Source organism: Temnothorax longispinosus, chromosome 9 (assembly GCF_030848805.1).
Source record: "Temnothorax longispinosus isolate EJ_2023e chromosome 9, Tlon_JGU_v1, whole genome shotgun sequence".
In the NCBI taxonomy this organism is placed as follows: domain Eukaryota; kingdom Metazoa; phylum Arthropoda; class Insecta; order Hymenoptera; family Formicidae; genus Temnothorax; species Temnothorax longispinosus.
The window spans coordinates 8,699,780-8,721,024 of NC_092366.1; the positions used below are offsets into that span (position 1 = coordinate 8,699,780).

Here is a 21,245-nt window from a genome sequence, read left to right on the forward strand (position 1 = left end):
TATCTAATAATAATGGGCGGATTTGATTCTAAGAAAACCGCGGAAAACATTTCTGAGAAAATTCATCAAGGTGAAATATGGCTGACGGCATTCGACCACAAGTACGTACGCGATCGCGGCGCGCCACAGGCGCGTCGTAAATTTCTCACAAATACCGCAACTCGATCATGTTCGACGGGATTTCAACGCGGAACGTATACGTATGCCGTTAACCAAAAAGGGAAAAGGGAAAAGCGGCTTCTCGCATCATTACGCTCTAAATTGAAACAGCTCTTAACTCAAACGTAAGAGAATGCGCCCGTATCCGTGTATCTTGAATATCGACGGATATGAAGAAAAAAACGGCGGAAAGGTGGGGAGGGGGGCGCGACGAAGGAAAGGGTGGAAAGGCCGGAATGAGTGGGAGGGAGCCGGTTGAAAAAGGAGAAAGAAAACGTGATAAATCTCGCCGCGAACAATAAGTTATCGTAAAGAATCGTTTTCGCGTTTCGTGACACGGCGGGAAGAACAATGATTTGTCGGGAAAATTCTCCAATTCCAATTCCAATTCCAATTTCAGAAATGGCCCTAGAGACACCGGCATGGCTGAATCTATGCTTCGTAGAGAAGATCCTGCGAAAGTCGGAAAGCGACAACTCGATTCAGGTGATCGATATATTCTCGAAACCGGCCGGCGCACGGCTAAGGGTGACAACTACTCAAGCGACATGATTAGGGTTACTGCCGAATTTTCGCGTGACCAAGGCGACAGTAAAATTACGGAGAAGAAATCAATTATTGTCAAAGTCTCGCCTATAGCTGAAGGCGTTCGTCAGGACTTTGTAAGTTGATTCAACTAATATAATATTTCTAATACAAATAAATCAAATTAAGTGGCAGATTCTACTATTTCGAAGTAGATTTCTAATCAACAAAAAGATCAGGACAATTATTTTTGAGACAATCAGTGATTGAAAATAAAATTATTTTTATCAAGTTCAAAGAAGCATGTATACATTTAGAAGAAAAGTATATGCTTCAGTCATTTTAAAATCAATTTTAATTTGCGGAATAAAATTATTATTTATTTGTCATCTCTGAGAAACCAAAACTTTTTATTTAAACCCTTACATCACAAAACTAATTGCATGCTTGTTTGATTTTAAAAGATTTTATTCGTTAATCTTAAATAAACTTTTTACAGATCAAATTATCAGGCGTCTTTGACATCGAGATATTGATGATGTCAGATACCTTGGATAAAATGAATAAGTTATTAGGGCCGGAGTATCGCTTAAGCGGGAAGGGCCTATACGTGCAAAATAAAAATCCAACGCTTCTGGTGATCGAGGATCTCGCGCCTCTCGGTTTTCGCATGGCCGATCGTCTGTCTGGTCTTGACCTAGCTCATACCATATTGGCGCTTGACGGACTAGCCAGGTTTCACGCAGCTTCTGTAGCCATATGCGAGGAGGTAAATCACTACGCGTGACTCACTTGTAATGTCTCACTGCGATTATCACGAATTCAGAGCAGTGGCACGAAACCATGGACCAAGGTGCAAATTTCCATGTTAATATTCCCTGAATGATATAAGTAATGTATTTATATGGAAAGTCATTTTGTATTGCATGCTAGGAGACTTCTTGCACTATATTATACGAATATTACACTATATTAAACACATTATACATAGTCGTCGGAAATATTCAAAAGTTTCATATAATAGACATTAATATATTTTAAAGCGACGAGACATTAATTGCTTCAAATACTATCAAGAGATAAGTTTGAAACTTGTAAAGCTTTAGGACAATGTGCTTAACACTTTAGATCCCATAGAGAAGTAGTTTCTAATTAATATTTTAAAAAGGTACGAATTTTGTTTTAATACCGTGTACAAACATGTTGCCCAACTTCATACTAAATTGAATTTTCTTGTTGTATAAATGTATAGTGGCGGGCAAAGTTTTTACGTTTTATAATCACAGACATCACAGACGCGCGTTACGCGCGCGCTATTTATTTTTAATATTTTACTGTTACTATTAACTTTACACTATTAACCACACAACTGTCAAAATATGCCATGACAGCTGCAAATGAAGTAAGCGCAGCGAGAGAATCAATCGGCATCGCGGAAAAGCGACAATAATATTTCGATAGATTCGAGTATCGATGACATGCCCTTTTTAGAAGAGGAAGAAAACATATATTATCAGAAATTTTATAATTTGTGCCATATTAATTATAATTAGCTTTGGACTTTAATAATATCTAATTTGTACATTTCACCGTTTTAATTTATGTAGAATAAAATATCATACATTCAACACCTTTTGTTTAAAAAAAATGAAAAATTATATTTCTCGTATAATGAATTCTAATTCAGAATAAATTTAGATGCAGTTGATAAAATATATACAAAATAAAATATATTTACAATAAAGTTACAAATCTTTTGCAGATATATTAAAGCCACAAATCTTATGCTGTATTTATATAATTTATAGTTTCAAATTTTTTAATAGCATGAATGAAAAGTTAAAACTTAGCACTCATCAGCACGTAGCACTTTTTTGCGATAAATGATGCATTTAATACTCAAGTAAATTACTAGTAATAACTAGTCATGAAAAATTCATAGGAGCTTGAACAGATATGTGATGTTAAAATAAGGAAAAATTATTATGTCCATGAACGATTGTTACGTAACTGGATCCATCCAAGATAAAAATGTCGTGGTTCTAAACCTCTGATACTACAGATATGTACACTGTAATAATGCGCGTGCGACATAATGGTTACCGTAAACCGCAGCGATTTTGTATGGTCGAATAAGAGTTCGAAACTACACGGCGAATGATCCAGCAAAAATGCCTGGCGGAGAATAACATACCGTTTTAACCAAAGTCCAATATCCTTTATTATCCTTTATTACAGCCTCGGCGTTTAGCCAAGAAAACAATTTGAAAAAGTATCTTTCATGAAAAAAAGACTACAATTTACTCAAAAACATACCTATATCAAATTAAATCTAGCAATGAGAGCCAACGCGGTTTATTATGCGTGATAAATCGAAATTTATTTATTAATTCTTCTTACATCTTCGTCCGAACGTTTCGACTCCGCATTGAGCCATCATCAGCGGCATAACAAATAAATACAATTTAATAATTCTCACGATCTCCGTTACGCTATGGATGAGTGCTTCAGGACTGGAAAGAGGTGAAAGTCGGAAAGCCGATCTGCTCGTACCGTGTTGACGTATGGTTGGAATGTAATGTCACAGTTAAGTGATCAGGAGCACGCAAGTATGAGAATTGATATCGTGGTCATTTTTAAATCCATTGTTCAGCAATGCGACTAAGACGACACATAAGCATCATAAAGTCCAAGACTATTTATATTTATGTGTCGTCTTAGTCGCATTGCTGAACAATGGATTTAAAAATGACCACGATATTAATTCTCATACTTGCGTTTTCCTGATCACTTAACTATGACGTATCACCATATGATGTATTCCAACCATACGTCAAGACGTTACGAGCAGATCGGCTTTCCGACGTTCCAGTCCAGAAGCACTCATTCATAGCGTAACGGAGATCGTGAGAATTATATTAAATTGTATTTTTTATGCCGCTGATGATGGCTTAATGCAGAGCCGAAACGTCCAGACAAAGATGTAAGAAAAACTAATAAATAAAATTTGATTTATCACGCACAAATAACCGCGTTGACTCTCAGATTTAATTTTTAATGTTTATTATCGAGAATCCTAATTATTTGATTTAATGTATCAAATTATTCTCTTACAATTAATACCTAAGAAAAATCGACTTTTTCTTGACTAAAATATCGCGTATATCAAATACCTTTGAAACTAAACCAATTAAAAAAGAAAAGCTTTAAGCTTTTAACTTAAATGGACACGTATATGTCTAATTATAAGCAGTAAGTCCTTCTACATTTACGAAATCGTAATTTGTAATTTATATTGAAATTTACATTAAGAAATAGTCCTCCTCGTAACTATCTTTAAGAAAAAAATGTTCTCTAAATTTGTTAAGAAATCACATGTTATTGAAATTAACGTCGTAGATTTTTTTCTATAGCCTCATGTATACATATAATAACGTTCCAAATTTCTAGTCCATACTACAAACTTATTTACTAAATTTTATAATTAATTGAATAAATATCAATGTTCTTTGATAAAAATATTTTAATAAATAGGAACCAAAGCAAAAAGAGATGTATACGAAAGGAATATTTAACGATCAGTACCCGCTAGAACTGAGAAATTTTTTCGTTATGAGTTGTAAAGCCTTAGCAGATGAGGTTGTAAATTGGCCAGGAATGAAAAAGTAAGATTTACATGCATATTACAACGCAACATTTATTAATCTAATTCTTAATGTTTAAGATAACATAAATAAACATAATAAGCAGAAACTGGCAAATATATAGAAACACAAATTGTTGTTTAGAATATACAGTAAATATTTATGATTTTTCCATAATTTTATAGAATTCCATGTTTATGTGACTTTTATTTATTATTAGATACTCGGAAAAAATTGCTAAACTCGCCGACCACATATATAAAATAGGAGAAAACGCATCCAAGTTATGTGAGGATGAATTCAATGTTATTAATCACGGCGATTTCTGGGTAAACAACATGTTGTTCAAATATGACAATGATGGCAAACCTGTTCAGCACATTTGTGTAAGTACCACTACATTATAAAAAATTATGTATTTTCTTTAAATACAAGTTTATTGATTTATTTATTATATTATAATCACGATTAAAATTTAAGACTGAATGACGAAATTTGTGAAATCTAATTTGTACCTGCATGTAATGACATAATTTATATTGTTGAAACACAGCGTATTTACTTTAAAACTATATCTTAAAAGATTAATTTTGAAAAATGTAAAGCATCGTGAACATAAATTAAATATAAATACATATAGAATCGTTTAGTCACTTTGCTTTAATTATCTATATTTCTGATTTTTATTACCATTTTTGTAATTGAATGCAATGTAAGTTGTAGTTAAATGCAAAATAAATTTACATAAAAATTAACAAAATAAGATATAAGTATATAATATTCCGAAAAGTATACGGTATATGTTAACGCATTTTAATGATTCGCAATATCGACTTTAGCGATCAAGACAAAGAGGCAGCGCTAATATGAGATACTTGGAATTGCAGTATATTATGAATAATGCATAAATCCAGTTTGATCACATGCAGGTACATCCGCCACCTATCTGTCGGTGTCATTCGCGCGAACTCTCTCAACTTTCTCGCCGCGATTTCCTACACACGAGTCCTACTTCTTTCCCGGGACACAGATTTCATTTCCAATTCAATTGCCATCAAAAGCTTAAAAAATCGATCGATCGAGAGAGTTTGTTTAATATTACAGGTGGATTTGTGTGTCTACACATCGCCGGCAATCGATCTTCAATATTTTCTTAGTACAAGTCCTTCCCCGGATGTCATTGAAAACAAGAGAGATGTTTTATTAAATGAATATCTTGGTGCACTGTCGGCGACTATGAAGCAACTGGGCTGCAAGACGCAGCCACCCACCATGGAAGAACTGAAAGCTACTCTAAAACGAAGAGCCAGTTATGGAATGATATCATCCTTCTCAGTTTTACCAATAGTGCTGTGCTGCAAGACTGAGGTGAAAGACTTGGGTGAGATCATGAATCCTGATACTTTTTCAAGTCCGGGTCTAAAGAGCGAGAGTTATAAAAAATTGATGATGAAGAGAATTCCAATGTATGACGAATGGGGTTTGCTGGATCTTTAACGAATACTTGACTTGTAATAAATAATGTGGAAAAAAAATAATAATAATAGGCCTGACAAAGTACAGCAAATATATTAAAATGGAAAATAATAGAATAATAGAAATATTAGTGCGCTTTAAAAAAAAAGTCATCATGGAATTGATATAATAATGACAGATCTTTTAGAATACGTGTATGTGTGTGTGGATACATGCATATATACATACATATATGTATATATTTTATATAATTTTTAAAATAAATATATTATTTTAAAATATTTATACATTTAATTGTTTTTACCCTTTAAAGCCTGATCTACAATGTGCTCTTTGCTTCCTGTTTTTTGCTCTTAACCTGTTTACGACTATCCCGTATTTCGCAATTGCGTCGCGTAACGCGATATTTTTTGTTCTCTGTCGCCCAAGATAAAAATTGACGAACTTCAGAAGAGACAAGAAACATCACGTTACGCGACGGAATTGCGAAATACGGGATAGTCGCAAACAGGTTAAGAGCAAAAAACAGGAAGCAAAGAGCACATTGTAGATCAGGCTTTAATGTAAATTACAATTCTGGATGTTTTCTTTTATCATGTCCATAGGATGTCCATCGGATATCCTATGGACATGTTTTAGGGATCCCAGATAGCCAAGTCTGTCGAAAACAGATTTTGTAAAATCTTGCTACAAATGTTGTTGACAAGAAGGATACAAATTTAATACAGAATTTGATTTAACAAATAATGTCGACAAAATGCTAGCAAATATGTAACAAAATCTGCTGACATAATTAGATAGCAAATTGCCAACAAAATACGGGCAAATGTAGCCATGTAACCCAGACAGCAAATTGGCAGCAAAAACCGAGCAAAATTTGCGTTGAGCACTCTAACAATAAATTGGCGGCAAAAATCGAGCAAGATCTGTGCAGCGTTATCTGATGACACATTAGCGACAAAATATGCGCAAGGTCTGCGCAGCGCTGTCTAATGATAAATTGATGCAAAAATCGAGCAAGGTCTGCACAGTGCTGCCTAACGACAAATTGGTGGCAAAAATCGAGCAAGCTTTGTATAGTGTAGTCTGATGACAAATTAGCGGCAAAAACCGAGCAAGACCTATCACAATTTAACGATATAATGATATTAATTATATATTTTTTCATTCTTATATATATTTAATTTAATTTAATGCGTTTAACGAACAGTGTATAATCCCAGTAAGCAATTTGATAGCAAATTGTCGCCAAGATGGCATCAAATTCGTTCAAAGATTGGTGTCAAATCCGGTGCCATCTACTGTGTCATCTTTAAGCTCGTGTTTTGCTAGCAAAGCCTGTGTACATAACCAGACAGCAAATTGGCAGCAAAAACCGAGCAAGCTTTGTGTAGCGTTGTCTGCCAACAAATTGTCGGCAAATACCGAGCAAGCTTTGTCTAGCGTTGTCTGTCAACAAATTATCGACAAACACCGAGCAAGCTTTGCGTAGCGCTGTCTGACGACAAATAATCGGCAAAAACCGAGAAAGCTTTGCGTAGCGCTGTCCGACGACAAATAATCGGCAAAAACCGAGCAAGCGTTGCGTAGCGCTGTCCGACGACAAATTGTCCTAAAAAACCGTGCAAGGAATGCGCAACACTGTCAAAAAAAATTAAAAAATTATATTTATTTCGAAATTTTATTACTATTTTTTAACTAAATTTGTTTCTTAAGATGCAATCTATGATTATAAATATTTTCTCGTATTTTAAAAACACACTTACCTTGGTGGGATTCGAACTCGGGACCTCGGGACCTCTGGATCGTGAGCCAACTGCCTTACGTGGTAGACTACTTCTTAATTTAATGTAAGTGTTATATATAGTCTACATATGTCATAACCAGCGCAAATATATAATTTTTAAAAAATTATCTTAAGAAACAAATTTAGTTTAAAAAGAGTAATAAAATTTTGAATTGGATATACGAATATAATTTTTAAAACAGCAGACCAGGGGAAGAGCTAAAGAAATACTGGCGCTGAGTAAACAAAAACTGAGTGGCGGTGGGGCAGCAAAAATTTTGGATTGGATAATATACAGTATATATAGTTATTAAATCGGATTTTAAGCCGCCGTGTAATAGCCATGTTATAGCTAGTCTATATGACCGCGCGTGCTCATTATTTAATCTGTTCAATGTTCATTTAATTTAATGCATTTAACGAGAAACAGTGTATAATGAGCATAAAAGTATTCGAAAATACTTTATATTCAGTAATCTTTTTATTGTTCTAGCAATATATATATATATATACAAAATATGTTTTCGACAGACTTGGCTATCTGGGTGTATATATATATATATATATATATATATATATATATATATATATATATATTGTAACGCTCGTCGAGTAAGCTCGCCGCCGCGCCGTAACACTATCGCGCATTCCACACTCGCGCACGTATTTCGCGGAACTCGCAAAAGGAAAGAGAACTCAAAAGAACTTAAGAAATGTGTTTATTCCAAGCTCGTAAAACAAAACGCGTGCGGATTCACATTCAAGGAGCGCGCTTCACAGCTTTCTGCGACTTCTCTACTCAGTGTCCAGCACGGGCGTAACATTATATATATATATATATATATATATCGAACTTCGGAACACCCTGTGTAGATGACTATAATAAATACACATCAATAAGAGCAAACTTAATATAATTTAAAAAATGTTAAAATTAATATACCGGATCCGATTTTGCGCTAACTACAAATAGATTAAGTCTAAATAAATGTTAAACAAATGTTCTTCAAATCAATTTTTTTTTATTATTTATTAATGTAAAATAAATATTAAATTAATTTTAAATAAATGTTAAATAATTGTTTTTTTTTATCATTATTTAACATCGTAATTAACGTAAAATAAATATTAAATTAATGTTTAATAAATGTTAAATAAATGTTTCTTCAAATCATTACTGCAAAGGAATAATTAACGTTACGTAAATATTAAATAAACGTTACATAAACATTAAAAAACTATTTTCTCTAAATTATTAGTTCAAACAAATAATTAATGTAAAATAAATATTTAATAAATGTTAAAAAATATTTTTTTTACAATAAATTGTACAATGTATAAATTAATGAAAAATAAATATTAAAAGAACATTCAAAAAATATAATCTGCTACTTGGGTGTGCTCCCAGTGTGCCCCCTACTTACTGTCGACGTAGTTCTACGTCAATAAATTGTTTATACAATTTATTGAAAGATTGTATAATTTTGTGATAATTGAGATAATCCAATCATTTCAATACGTAATTACTTTCCTCTCTCAGGTATTAATCAGTCCGCACGTTGAAATCAATAACGCACTGCGTATGTATTCCTGTATATTTTTGAATTGAAATTTTTAAATGCCAATTATCTCTATTTTACAATACAATTTTCCATTCTGAGCTCTAAGCTCTTAATTATTCTTTATTTTATCAACATTTACGTAAGAATTATAAAGAAAACTGCGGTAAAAACGATAATTATATCTGACAAATATATTACGTATTAGTACATTTCCATAATGGTGCGTGTCCACTTGCGAGTAAGAACTCTCGAGAGCAAAAAGAAAGAAAGAGAGAGAGACTCTCGAGAGTATCTCTCTCTCTCTCTTTCTTTTTGCTCTCGAGAGTTCTTACTCGCAGGTGGAGACGCACCATAACTGCAGTATAGGCATCAAATAAGTAGGTATTTGATTAACGAAGCACAGTTTTATTTATTAATTTTATAAGACATTAGTTATTTCAATGCAAAGCGGATGCAAATACTTATCGGAAAGATGCCAACACTGTAAAATAGGACATTGACGTCTGCACTATCTGAAAAAATAAGAGATATTATAAAACTTACAATACTTAATTAAATATAGCATTATATATACATATATAAATAAGATATTAATTAATTAATTAATTAATTGATTAAATTTTTGTTTTATTATTTGTACCGTACAAAAGTTCTCCAGCGACATTACGAATAGTTTTCCAGCCATTATCTTGCACGGTATACGGCTTCTTATCAAGATCAGTACAATGTCCTTCTGTATCTGGACAGGCATATTATACCAGAAACATGAATACCTGCAAATCTTGCGCTTTTAATATCCGATGCGTCGGCAACAATTGCGCTCCGATCACTCACGTTGATCCGTGAACGTTCGAGCTTTGGTCCAGTAGATATTGCGCCATTAAGCTAAGAAAAAACAAGTGAGTCAGTTGGCCACATATGAACATAACGCACGTCGCCATCACGTTCCATTGGAATAGCCTGCTCACTAACTAAAAAAGAAAATAAGAAAGAAAAGTGAGGTATTCGATCGCCGTAATTTCCATCTTCATTCAGACTTACTTGAACTGCAGTGATACTTATGATGAATAGGTTTAAGCCTAATAAGACGAGGAAACACCATGTATAAATGCAGTGCAATAGTTGCACACAACTGATTAACAAAGAGATTGTTTAAGATATATTTAAGAAATCTAAAGTAACGTCATATCAAAAATATATTTTATACAGTATTATATTTTAATTCCATCGAGATTATGATTATATACAGTGTTTCTTATTAAATGTGTTTTACTTCAGCTCGAATCTTTAATCAATTTTTTTCTCTCTACGGAAAGGAGATACGTTTAGCAAGGAACGTCCTGTATATGAATATATATATATATATTTTACCAACTGTATTGCTCTTTGATGATTAATGACGCATTCTCTCACGACAGCAGCTTGCTCTTTTAATCTTAATTGTCGATCTTCATATTTTACGTAGCATTCAACATTATAATTATGATTCTCGAGAGATTGCATAGTGTGTTTTTTTATCGAATCGACAACGTGCTCCAATTTGTGTCTGCAGGTCAAACGATGGTAATTGTTTAGATGGGGGAGATCACCTTGGATGACCTTGATATTTAAGTATGTTGTCAAGGTCACCCTCCTGAGTGACTTTCATAAGGTTTCAGCCCGCGCTCGTTATTCGTTAAAAAGTTATTAACAAAAAAAGTTTGGAGAATAGAGAGTATGTATATACTTTTAAAGCGCGTCAACTAACCTATGTAGATTAGTGACGCGCTTTAAAAGTATTTAAATGTTTAAAGCGCGTCAACTAACCTATATGTAGGTTATATAGTGACGCGCTTTGGGAGTTCGCTTTAACGGCCACGAGAGACGGACGTGTGTGCCCTCTGCTCGCGTAGTTCTTTTGCACGCTCGCGCGTAGTACTTGCTGGTGTCCTGAGCGGAAGAGGAGTGCCTGGGGGGTGTTGCGGGGAGAGAACTTTTCTCGGGAGGGCCCTTATTATTAATACTTATTGCTCCCCCCCTCGGAGGGGGAGGGCTACTAATTAATTTAGATCTAGATCATGGGATCGTCGGATCCTGCTGACACGCAATGTGCACGTGATAACCTCCGTGCCGCAGACAAGGACTCGAAAAACAGCGCTAAAAGACTGCGCACAAGTGCGTCTGAGAAGGATTTGGATAGAATCTCCTAAGAGTTTAGGAAATCGGAGGCATTGGATGCGGAACGGACTACAGCCAAGAACCGAAGAGACCTCCTTGCAAAACAGCAGAGGGACGAGGAGATACACAAACGGCGTCATTTAGGAACCGAAATTGACACGGAAATATTAACGCTGGACGAAGAGATGGACGTGGAGGATAACGCCTCGGGCAGTAATGAGAAGGAAAGTCGCGAACTTTTTGTAAACAAAGCGATCTCGAACTTAAGTAGCGATATTACTGACTATAACTCACCGACTCTCGATGATCACGTGAACTCGGAGAAAGTGCCTCGTGACAATACAATGAACAGCGACATGCTGACCCAAGACAAGGAGTCTTATAATATTATAGACTCTACTTTAAGAAAAAACTTGCCTGGCAACAATGATGACAATGTACGATATGTAAGATTCGGAGATGATCACAAGGGTAATGCTAAAATTATATTACGTCTTCCTCCCGAACAAACCACTACTACTAAAGGTAAGAATAGAATTAAGATCTGGATGATCCTCTCAGATTTGCAAATTCTCTAACGCTTGAAATAATTAATCACTTTTCTGCCGAAGTGGAGTTTAAGGATTTCAGAGATGCTAATCGGGCGCTCAATATATTAGAATCGATTAAGGAGCCGAAATTAAAAGCTCATTTAGAACAACGCTCCGTTATATGCAAAGGTGTCATTTCAGAATGGCCTTCGACGATCCCAGGGCTGTGGTTGGTGGTTCAAAACAAATCCAAGATAATCAAACTAGACAGGATGTATCGACGTAATTGGAACCCTGATACCCAAAAGACGACTCTTGTTGCCATGGACAATATAATTATTACCTTTAAGGCTAACAAAATCTGTGTTTATCTATATTTAGCAACGGAGTATCCTTGAGAGTCAGACCGTACGTACCGCAAACACGACAATGTTTTAATTGTTTTAAATACGGACACACTAAGGTAGCATATAAGTCGGAAACCCGTTGTATAATATGCGGGGAAAAATCCCATGGACATTGCGACAGACCGGTCCGCTGTTGCAACTGTGATGGACAACATAAGTCCACTTTTAGAGGTTGCCCGATCTATGTAAAAAATAAAAACATAAATATAGTTATGGCGCACAAAAACGTATCATTTCACAGGGCTAGGAGAATTTTGGAGGGGGGGGGGACGTCCCTCAGAAACCTTTGGACAAGTTTAGAGAACCGACGCACAGTGGGGCGAATCTATCAAAAACCGGATATTGGACGAAAAAATGAAAGACGTATAATTCAAATTTTGATGAGATTTTATGTTAATATATATCCTAAAAATGTGCTATAAATAAATGTGCTTATAATTGATTTTATCCCTTGTTATTTCCTCAAAATGATCTGATAAAGTATGACATTTTCGTGAATACTGAAATTCTAGTAATTCGATAGGTTACTTTCTAAAGTCTCCGCCGAAAGCATAACTGCGAATATGAGTTAAGTGCATATTAGAACTTATTTATTAGGGTTCAAAAAACATATTTATTTTAGTTTTATGTCATTTGAGTACTATTATATATTAATAAACATACACGACATATTCGACTATTAAAAAGTTCTTACTTCAATATTCAAACAGGAAGAAAGTTTGTAGATTAGAATGGATTAAGGTTTGCTCTGCGCCATTTGATAGGGCAAAGTGTCTAGTTTTTGGACATATAAGGTTGTTTATCCGCCTTCGTCCGCCTTTTATGAGAAAATTGACGTCGAAGTTCACTCGACATATGGTCGAACGTCGTCCACGAATAGCTAAGCGGACGCCGTTCGATCATGTCGAGTGAATATGGACAAAATATCTATTATTTTCTCATAAAAGAGGGACGAAGGGGGACATATAATTTGTTTAAATATTGCTATTTTGTAATGATGAATTACATCCATATTTTATAACAATTAATTATGTCAATAATATAATAGCAACGAGCGAGGCTCGTTCATCGACTTGTCACGTATTCTGTAAATCCATGGGCCAATAAGATTGCTCTACGTTAAATTATTCGTTCTCTTCGAGGGTAGGGGAGAGGAGGGGGAAGAGGAGGGGGGAGAAAATAAAAACAGCAGAGATAAGAACTTTTTGTCAGTCTTTCTCGATCAGTAGTCGATTAAAGACTTTTTGATTTTGAAAGTTTTGCTTTATACAATTCACTTTTGCGTCCTTTTCAGGATACAGTGAAAAATATATAGAATATATAAAATATATAGAAGATTATACTTTAACACGCTCGCAAAATGGAAAATTTCCGAACAAATCGTCAACTTTTTAATTGTATGCGTGCAAATAATCTTGATTTATCAAATTATGAGGCTTTAATAAGCCACATAACATCATGTATTAATACTGAATTACCCAAAGTCGCGTTGGAAGCATTGAAAAGAAAAATCATGATTTTCACGAAGAATTTGAAGTGGGTCAAAATGGGTAGCTAGCTCTTACAGTTACAACAAATTTATTACAAGGTATGAAAGTTGGTTAAATTGTGAATTTTCTTTTCCGAACAAAGTATTGAATTTAATTCCTACTTCTTCACGTACGCGTATGCCTCTTAATAGATCAAAGCCTAGAGTTTAAATAGCTGCTAATATTTTCCAAACTTTTTTTGTTAATAACTTTTTAACGAATAACGAGCGACGGCTAAAACCTTCTGAAGGTCACTCGGGGTCATGACCCTGATAACACACACACAGGGGGGTGCGAGGGGGGCCTTCGGCCCCCATCCCCCGCACCCACCCCGCCGGTAGGCAGCGTGGACCTCGCTTTACAACTTAAAGTACATGCTAAGTTGTAAAGCGAAATTATAAAGTACATGAATGGGGGGGGTGCAGAGGAGCAAAGCCCTCCCGTCCACGCATGTACTTTGATATATTATATAAGATATATTCATCATATGAAAGGTAAGCCGTAGGGGACCGGACCCCCCCCCCCCGCGACACGGTGTACGAGGTTATAAGCAGCGTGTTGCAGCTGCTCCAGAGATTCCCGGAAGCAAGAGAGATTTTGATTGGAGCGCTCCTACAGTCGGAGCGGGTCGGCCGGGGAAACGTGGCTCCAGCCTCGATATACGATAGCATCGAAGAAAATAATATAGATAAAAGAGAAATGTACAGTCATAGGGAACCAGGATATTCTTCGAGTAGACGGGGGAGGTCTCTTACCTCTCCATTAGCATAATTCAACCTATTACTGTGGAACTGCCGAGGATACATGAGTAGCAGAGATGAGCTCACTAAGAATATTTTGGACTATGACATAGTCGTTCTGACTGAGACCAGATGCTCTGGTCCTAATAAAGTATCCTTCTCCAATTATAATAATAGTGAATAGCAAAAACCGCCTGGGCAGCGGAGGCGTGTCGATTTCTATCCGCAGACACCTGGAATTTGAGATTCTCCCTATTGTTGGAACTTTACCTGTGGGATACGACGTCATTTGCGTAAGGACCAAAAACCTTAACCGTAATATAAATATTGTGGCTGTTTACAGGCACCCCCGGGAAGCCATGTTTAGGCGAGATCTCCAACCAGTCTTTCATGCTCTGGAAAACAACGGCAACGATTCTATTATTCTGGGTGATGTGAACGCCCACAATATGGTTTGGAATTGCCCGAACACAAGCAAGAATGGTGATCTGTATGAGGTCATGAGCGACGAGGAATTTATATGTGTCAACACTGATACCATGTCGAAAGTGGGCTCTCGAGGTCAGCGAGATTCAAATCTGGACCTTATGTTTGGCACGGGGAGAATTATTGACAGTCTCCTACAGACAGCTGGAAGAGGCATGGGACAGCGACCACGTCCCCATCTCGTTTACGTTCGATGTATATCCAGAGATATACAGAAAGATTACTAACAGACTATCTACCAAGAGGACAGACTGGTCTCGCTTTGGCTCTCTGGTGGAGAGGGAGATTGAGGCCTCCATGATCTCTCAGGTCGACCTTTTTAAGGACGACCCGATGGAGCACCCTCGACCGTTGACGATCCCGGCAAACGAAAAATCTCACACAAATGGTGGGACATAGAATGCGAAGAGGTCATTCGGAAGAGAAAAGCAGTCTTCTCTGCTTGGAAAAGGACCAAGAGCAGTCACGATTAGAACGAATATAAGAGGTCTTTAGCGGTTGTTAAACGCACACTTAAATCTAAAAAAAGAGCCAGTTTTGAAAAGTTATGTGCTGGTATAAACCGTTTTACGAGCTTGGGATACGTGTGGAAGATGCGTATCTTAAAAAATGCCAGGAAGAACTTGGAGTGGCACCCTTGGCCGACGAAAAATAGAGAAGATGTAATAAGAACATCCATAGATAACCTGGCCCCTCCTTTCGTGGGTACAGAGCCCGTGATGGATGACGAGAATTGGATGCTCCTTTTGTTCGTGCGGAGTTAGATAGAGCCATTGGTATGATCAGGAGAGACTCCTCCCCCGGCCTCGATGGCATGGAATACAGGATGATCAGGCTTCTGCCTGATATTGCTAAGATTTGCCTCCTCGAGCTCTTCAACGTGGTATGGTTGACTGGATTGATACCGGAAAAATGGCTGGACTACCAGGTCATTTTTATTGATAAGGCGGGTCAAGAGAGGGTGCGTCCCATCTCTCTGTCATCGTGCATTGGTAAGCTCATAGAGAGAATGATTAATGAGAGACTCATGTGGTGGGCCGAAAGTGAAAAAAAGTTTAGTCAATCTCAAAACGGTTTTCGGAGAGGAAAATCCTGTGCGGACAACCTAACTAGGATAGTTTCGGACATTAGGGCATCTGTGTGTGCTGGAGGGTATACCTTGGCGGTTTTTCTCGACGTTTCATCCGCATACGATTGCGTCGATTACCGCATCATGATGGATAAGTTAATGGCGCAAGATTGCCCCGCCGGTATTGCCAGGTTCGTAAGTCGCTGGTTATACCGGAGAAAGGTTCGATTTGTCATTAATTCACGCGAATTTTTGAATACATGGGTCTTTAGTGGACTCCCGCAGGGCACTGTTCTTAGTCCGATTTTGTACTCTTTACTCACTCAGGGCCTCTGTGCCGATCTTCCGGAGGGTGTAGAAGCTGTGGAATTTGCGGATGACATAGGCCTGTACGTAAGTCGCCCAAACCGAGACCGAAATAAACTACTTCTACAACAAGCAGTAAATATGGTGGCAGAGCGACTTCGTGGGATTGGTCTCGATCTCGAGCCAAGGAAGACGGTGCTGGTAGAGTTTTCCAGGATAACTTTTCCAGGAGTTTTGTGGATAAGAGACGAGCATTCGTGTGGGCGATTACGATATACCCAACAGCGGCGGGTATTCCTCGGTATCTGGCTGGACAACCGCCTGAAATTCGATCGACAGGTACAGGAAGTAAGGGAAAAGGTAAATCGTGCTAACTCTATTATGAAATATCTCTGTAAGGTGACCAAGGGCATGGAAGTCAACACGGCGCATATGTTGTACAAGAGCTTAGTCAGGTCAATTACTGACTACAGTAATTTTTTACTTCCCTAGAGATGCTCTGCAGGAGAAACTGGAAAGGGCCCAATATCTTGGCATCCGCACAGCCCTGGGATATAGAAACAGTACACCGAATAACGTGATTATCGCTGAGGCGAAGGTAAGGCTCCTGAAAGACCGGGCAGCTATGCTGGGCAGAAATTTTATACATAAAGCTATAGCATATAACCAGAATGGACTCTGTGGTAAGCTGCAACGCCTGTTTGATTGCGAGAGTTATGTCCGTTTTCGACAACCGATGTATAGGTTCTCTCTTCTGTCGGACCTCTGGAAGAAAACACGCCCTTTAATGGCGAGTATTGGAACTCCTGGAAAGTTCGAGATATTTCAAGGCACCTTTGGCTCGCACACTTTTGTACCTAGAGTAAATTTCTCTGTCAGCCGCGAGAGAAAGGGCGCTAAATTTTCCGATCGAGAATTAATCCGAAGAATTATAGATGAGTATGGTCTGTCTAGGAACCCGGAGATTGTCTTTACGGATGGTTCTTATAACGAAAACGCAAGATCCACGGGTGCCAGTGTAGTCATATGCGATCAAGATACCGCGTACAAAATTAGCATGCCATATTTATGCTCCTCATATACTGCGGAGGCTTTTGCCGTAAAGTCGGCTCTTCAACTGATGAAACTCCAGAGTGGGGATAGAGGCAGAGACATTATTATTTTGTCTGATTGCAAGTCTGTTCTTCAGGCCATTCATAATAACCATCTAAACGTTCATAAGAACAAATACATCACAGAGGCCAGGATTCTGATCTACGATTTGGAGACCCTATATGACAAGAATGTTGTACTGGCGTGGATTCCCGCCCATGTTGGAATCAGGGGAAATGAAATGGCCGACATACTGGCCAAGGAAGCGGCGGATGAAGAGGCCGACCCCTCCATTGCGGTCCCGCGCGGTGGGGGATCTTATGGCCGAAGTTAGGAGGGAGACGTGGGACGCCACGCAGTCATCGATCGTCCACGATTCTGCGCACAAGGGCACCTTCTATTTCGAAACATTTTATGATCGTTGGTCGGTGAGACCTTGGTTCCGAGAGGTTAACGCAAGCAGATATTTTGTTACTTTGATCAATAGACTAAGATCTAACCACTACAATCTGGGAGCTTCTTTGAAGAAAAAAGGTTACGTGGATAGCGCAAGATGCGATTGCGGTTATGAGAGTGAAGATTTATAACACCTTACCAGATGCCATAAATATGATGAGCAACGAATTAATATGGATATAGAATTAAAAGCTAGGGATATTTGGAGGAGATTGACATCTGCCATCTCATCAGGACAAAAAAATGGGATGTTCTGCATATTATTTACTCGTTTTTGAGGCAAACCGATAAAGTCATTTAACTAGAAACTTATGATATATATTTCGGGCTTAGTTCTAATGTGCTAATAACCCTCTGGGTTAAAAAAGCACCATAATAGTCCTCAACCGAGGACTCTTGAAAGATCCCCCTAGAAACGCGCTTTAAAAATATTTAACTGTTTAAAGCGCGTCACTAACCTACATAGGTTAGTTGACGCGCTTTAAAAGTACATACTCTCTATATTCTCTACTTTAAATAACTTTCCTTTCAATATATCAACAATTCACTGCTTTAAATAATTTTCCTTCGTTCATACATATACTATTTCCACGTAAATATCAATTATTTATGTCTATTAGTACTCAAAATAACTGCTATATTTTCCAAACTTTTTTTGTTTATAACTTTTTAACGAATAACGAGTTTGGGCTGAAACCTTCTGAAGGTCACTCAGGAGGGTGACCTTGACAACATACTAAAATATCAAGGTCATCCAAGGTAATCCCCCCCATCTAAACAATTACCCAACGATTATTTCATCTTCCATGCGTGAATATTCTACAGGGTGTCTGGTAATTACCGTTAGATGAGCTTATTATTTCCTTAAATAACGTTTGTTTTCTTTACAATTGCTTAAAACTTCGGTCAAATTTTTGATCTTGTAAGAGGAACTTATTTTTTTATTAAAATCAAATTTTGATCTTTTTTAATTATTTTAATTTTTTAAAATTATTTTAAGAAGACAATTTAATATTTTCAGCGAGCTATAGCTCTCTCAGATCATTGCGAATTGTCGGTTGCGGAATAAAATGCGGAATCTATAGCCGGTTTCACTTACAATTAGTTGCAAACGAACAGATGCTTATATCTCTGACGCTTACCTTACTATCGCAAACAGGCAGCAACTGTGAACGGTAAGCGTAATGTACATCAGATCGGCGCCAATGATATTTAATACAGTCGTTGTTGTCGTCGTACTACTGTGCAGCCACAACCATAGCCAGTGGGTCTGAACGTCAATCCCGTAATCAACGTCGTAGGCTAAGCTTCTCGCGCGCGTCCCGTTGTGGGGTAAGATGATGTCCAGTACCGGCGAGATTACCGGTGTCATGATAAAGCACATGAGTGCGTTACACAACATAGCTGAAAAGGCAGGTATAACAATATACATACACGCTTGCTACGCCCGGCGCGACGCGACAACCCTTCATACTTGAGTAAATGATGCACAACGTTCTTCCCTTCGACGTGTAATTCACTAAAATCTCATACTCCTTCGCCGTCGGATTTATTTTCCAGTCCATTTCGATCTGGCGCAGTAACTTTTTCACCTGAAAACGGCATTTCATGTATTTGCGTGAATTTTATTCATGCTCCGCGCCACGATCAAACGACTTTAAAAATAACGTGCAAAATGATAACGTCGTAATTAGTAACCTGCGATTCACATCGTACGCTGGTCACTACTTTAGTCATGCTCACTAAAATACCCACGATAGGAGGTATACACATGCACACGGCGTCTATGTCCTTCCCCCACACGTCGTACAATCTCTTCACCTATACATAAAAAATACGAACGATAAATTCGAGTATTTTTTTATTCCAGAAGTTGACACTGTCTACTACCGTGAAATTAACTTGCGCGGAATTTCGGCGACCTTTCTCAGTATGTATTAAAATACTTTTCAATACGAAATGCTTCCTTTACCTGAGGCGGAAAAAATGTGAACATTACGAACATGCTGACCGATGGGATGATCTTTTTTCTAAGCTGCGACTGATATGGCCATATACCGACCATCGACGCAAACAGTTTAGTTATATAATAGCGCGTATCGAACAACGCATTCATGTTAATCTGCCAACGTACTGGAAATTTGTGGGGGAAAAATTGTACGAAGGGGGACGCTTCGACGAGAGGGAGGAGCGGAGCTGTTAGTTGCACAGACGAATCATCAATAGACAATACGTATTTGTCCCCGTCGCGTCACGTTGACAAGCTGTACTTAACGGAATTACATGATCCAAAATATGAATTTTTCATGCTTCAGCAAGATAAAAAAAGAGAAAGGAGAAGCGGATAAAAAATATATAGCCAGAGTAGACATGTCTAATATGTAGCTAGAAGAATAGAATTAATTCTGAGAAGGAAGAAATGTTAATTCTGGAGAGGCCACGCGCAGTTCAGTTTTCGATACAAGAGAGTAGATTACGCAATATGCGGCGGATAAAGTGTATTGAAAGTCTATTAGTCACTTCTCTTATCATTTATATCAATTTCTTTCATATTTTAAAAGATCAAAATCTAGATGTTGCGCGCATTAGAATTTCTTGAGAGATTTTTAACGAATATATGTCTCACGTAAAAATGGTAGTAACTTTATTTCTCCCTAACAAAATAATTCACAAAATTGCGTTACCTAACTCAACTCAAGTAATACGTATTTCAAAAAAAGATGTGAAATCTTTAAATTGCGCCAATTGCAAAGAGAATATATATATATATATATATATATATATATATATATATATTGCTTTGAAAAATAATTGTTGCGCAACTACTTATAAAAAATAAAACTCCAAGTGGTACGTATCTTTGTATTCCCATTCAAGGGTCTTCTTATTCCAACCCAAACTTTAATTCTTTTTAATAAAATTATATAATATTACAAAGAATCATTTTAATCACAAAGAATTAAAGAGATAACAGTACAAAATAAAAATAGAGAAGAAATTTTTCGGTTGCCCCCAATTTTGGACAGGGGGGGTGTCCGATTTGACAAAGAATGCCCCATATATATATATATATTGCACCCGCGCTGCGTGAGCGTCGCCCAGTATACCCAGCCGTGAAGCGTCTTTGGCAACGCCCGTCACAGAATGTTGCACTCCGGCGGAGTTTTCCTCCGTTCGTTTACTCGCGCACTCGCGAAATCGCTCGCGGCTCGCGGAAATAAAGGGAACACTTTATCGGGAGAGGAAAGGAGTCGTTTATTACTCACAAAATACACACACACACACACACACACACAGGCTCGATCGTATAAAAATATGTCC

General features: G+C 37.3%; 1 protein-coding gene and 1 pseudogene across 11 annotated transcripts; one reads left to right on the plus strand and one right to left on the minus strand.

Moving 5' to 3' along the window:
- The first annotated feature begins 559 nt into the window (after positions 1 to 559).
- LOC139818749 (uncharacterized) lies at positions 560 to 6,085 on the plus strand (annotated as a pseudogene).
- Positions 6,086 to 9,536: 3,451 nt separating this feature from the next.
- LOC139818748 (uncharacterized) lies at positions 9,537 to 20,553 on the minus strand. 11 transcript variants are annotated; one of them, XM_071787627.1, is made up of 9 exons: positions 19,897 to 20,553; positions 19,623 to 19,745; positions 19,399 to 19,516; positions 19,067 to 19,328; positions 10,528 to 10,698; positions 10,194 to 10,284; positions 9,987 to 10,123; positions 9,798 to 9,925; positions 9,537 to 9,664 (listed from the first exon to the last, which is right to left on the minus strand). In XM_071787627.1, the coding sequence occupies exons 1-9, from the start codon at positions 20,038 to 20,040 to the stop codon at positions 9,585 to 9,587; spliced, it is 1,254 nt and encodes a 417-aa protein (XP_071643728.1). In that variant the 5' UTR covers positions 20,041 to 20,553; the 3' UTR covers positions 9,537 to 9,584. The 11 variants fall into 11 exon arrangements, 3 of the variants coding, with proteins under 3 accessions (XP_071643728.1, XP_071643730.1, XP_071643731.1); XM_071787629.1 differs by having other exon boundaries at positions 9,793 to 9,925; positions 19,897 to 20,550; XR_011733503.1 differs by lacking the exon at positions 9,798 to 9,925 and having other exon boundaries at positions 9,537 to 9,655; positions 9,926 to 10,123; positions 19,897 to 20,549.
- Between the last annotated feature and the right edge of the window lie 692 nt (positions 20,554 to 21,245).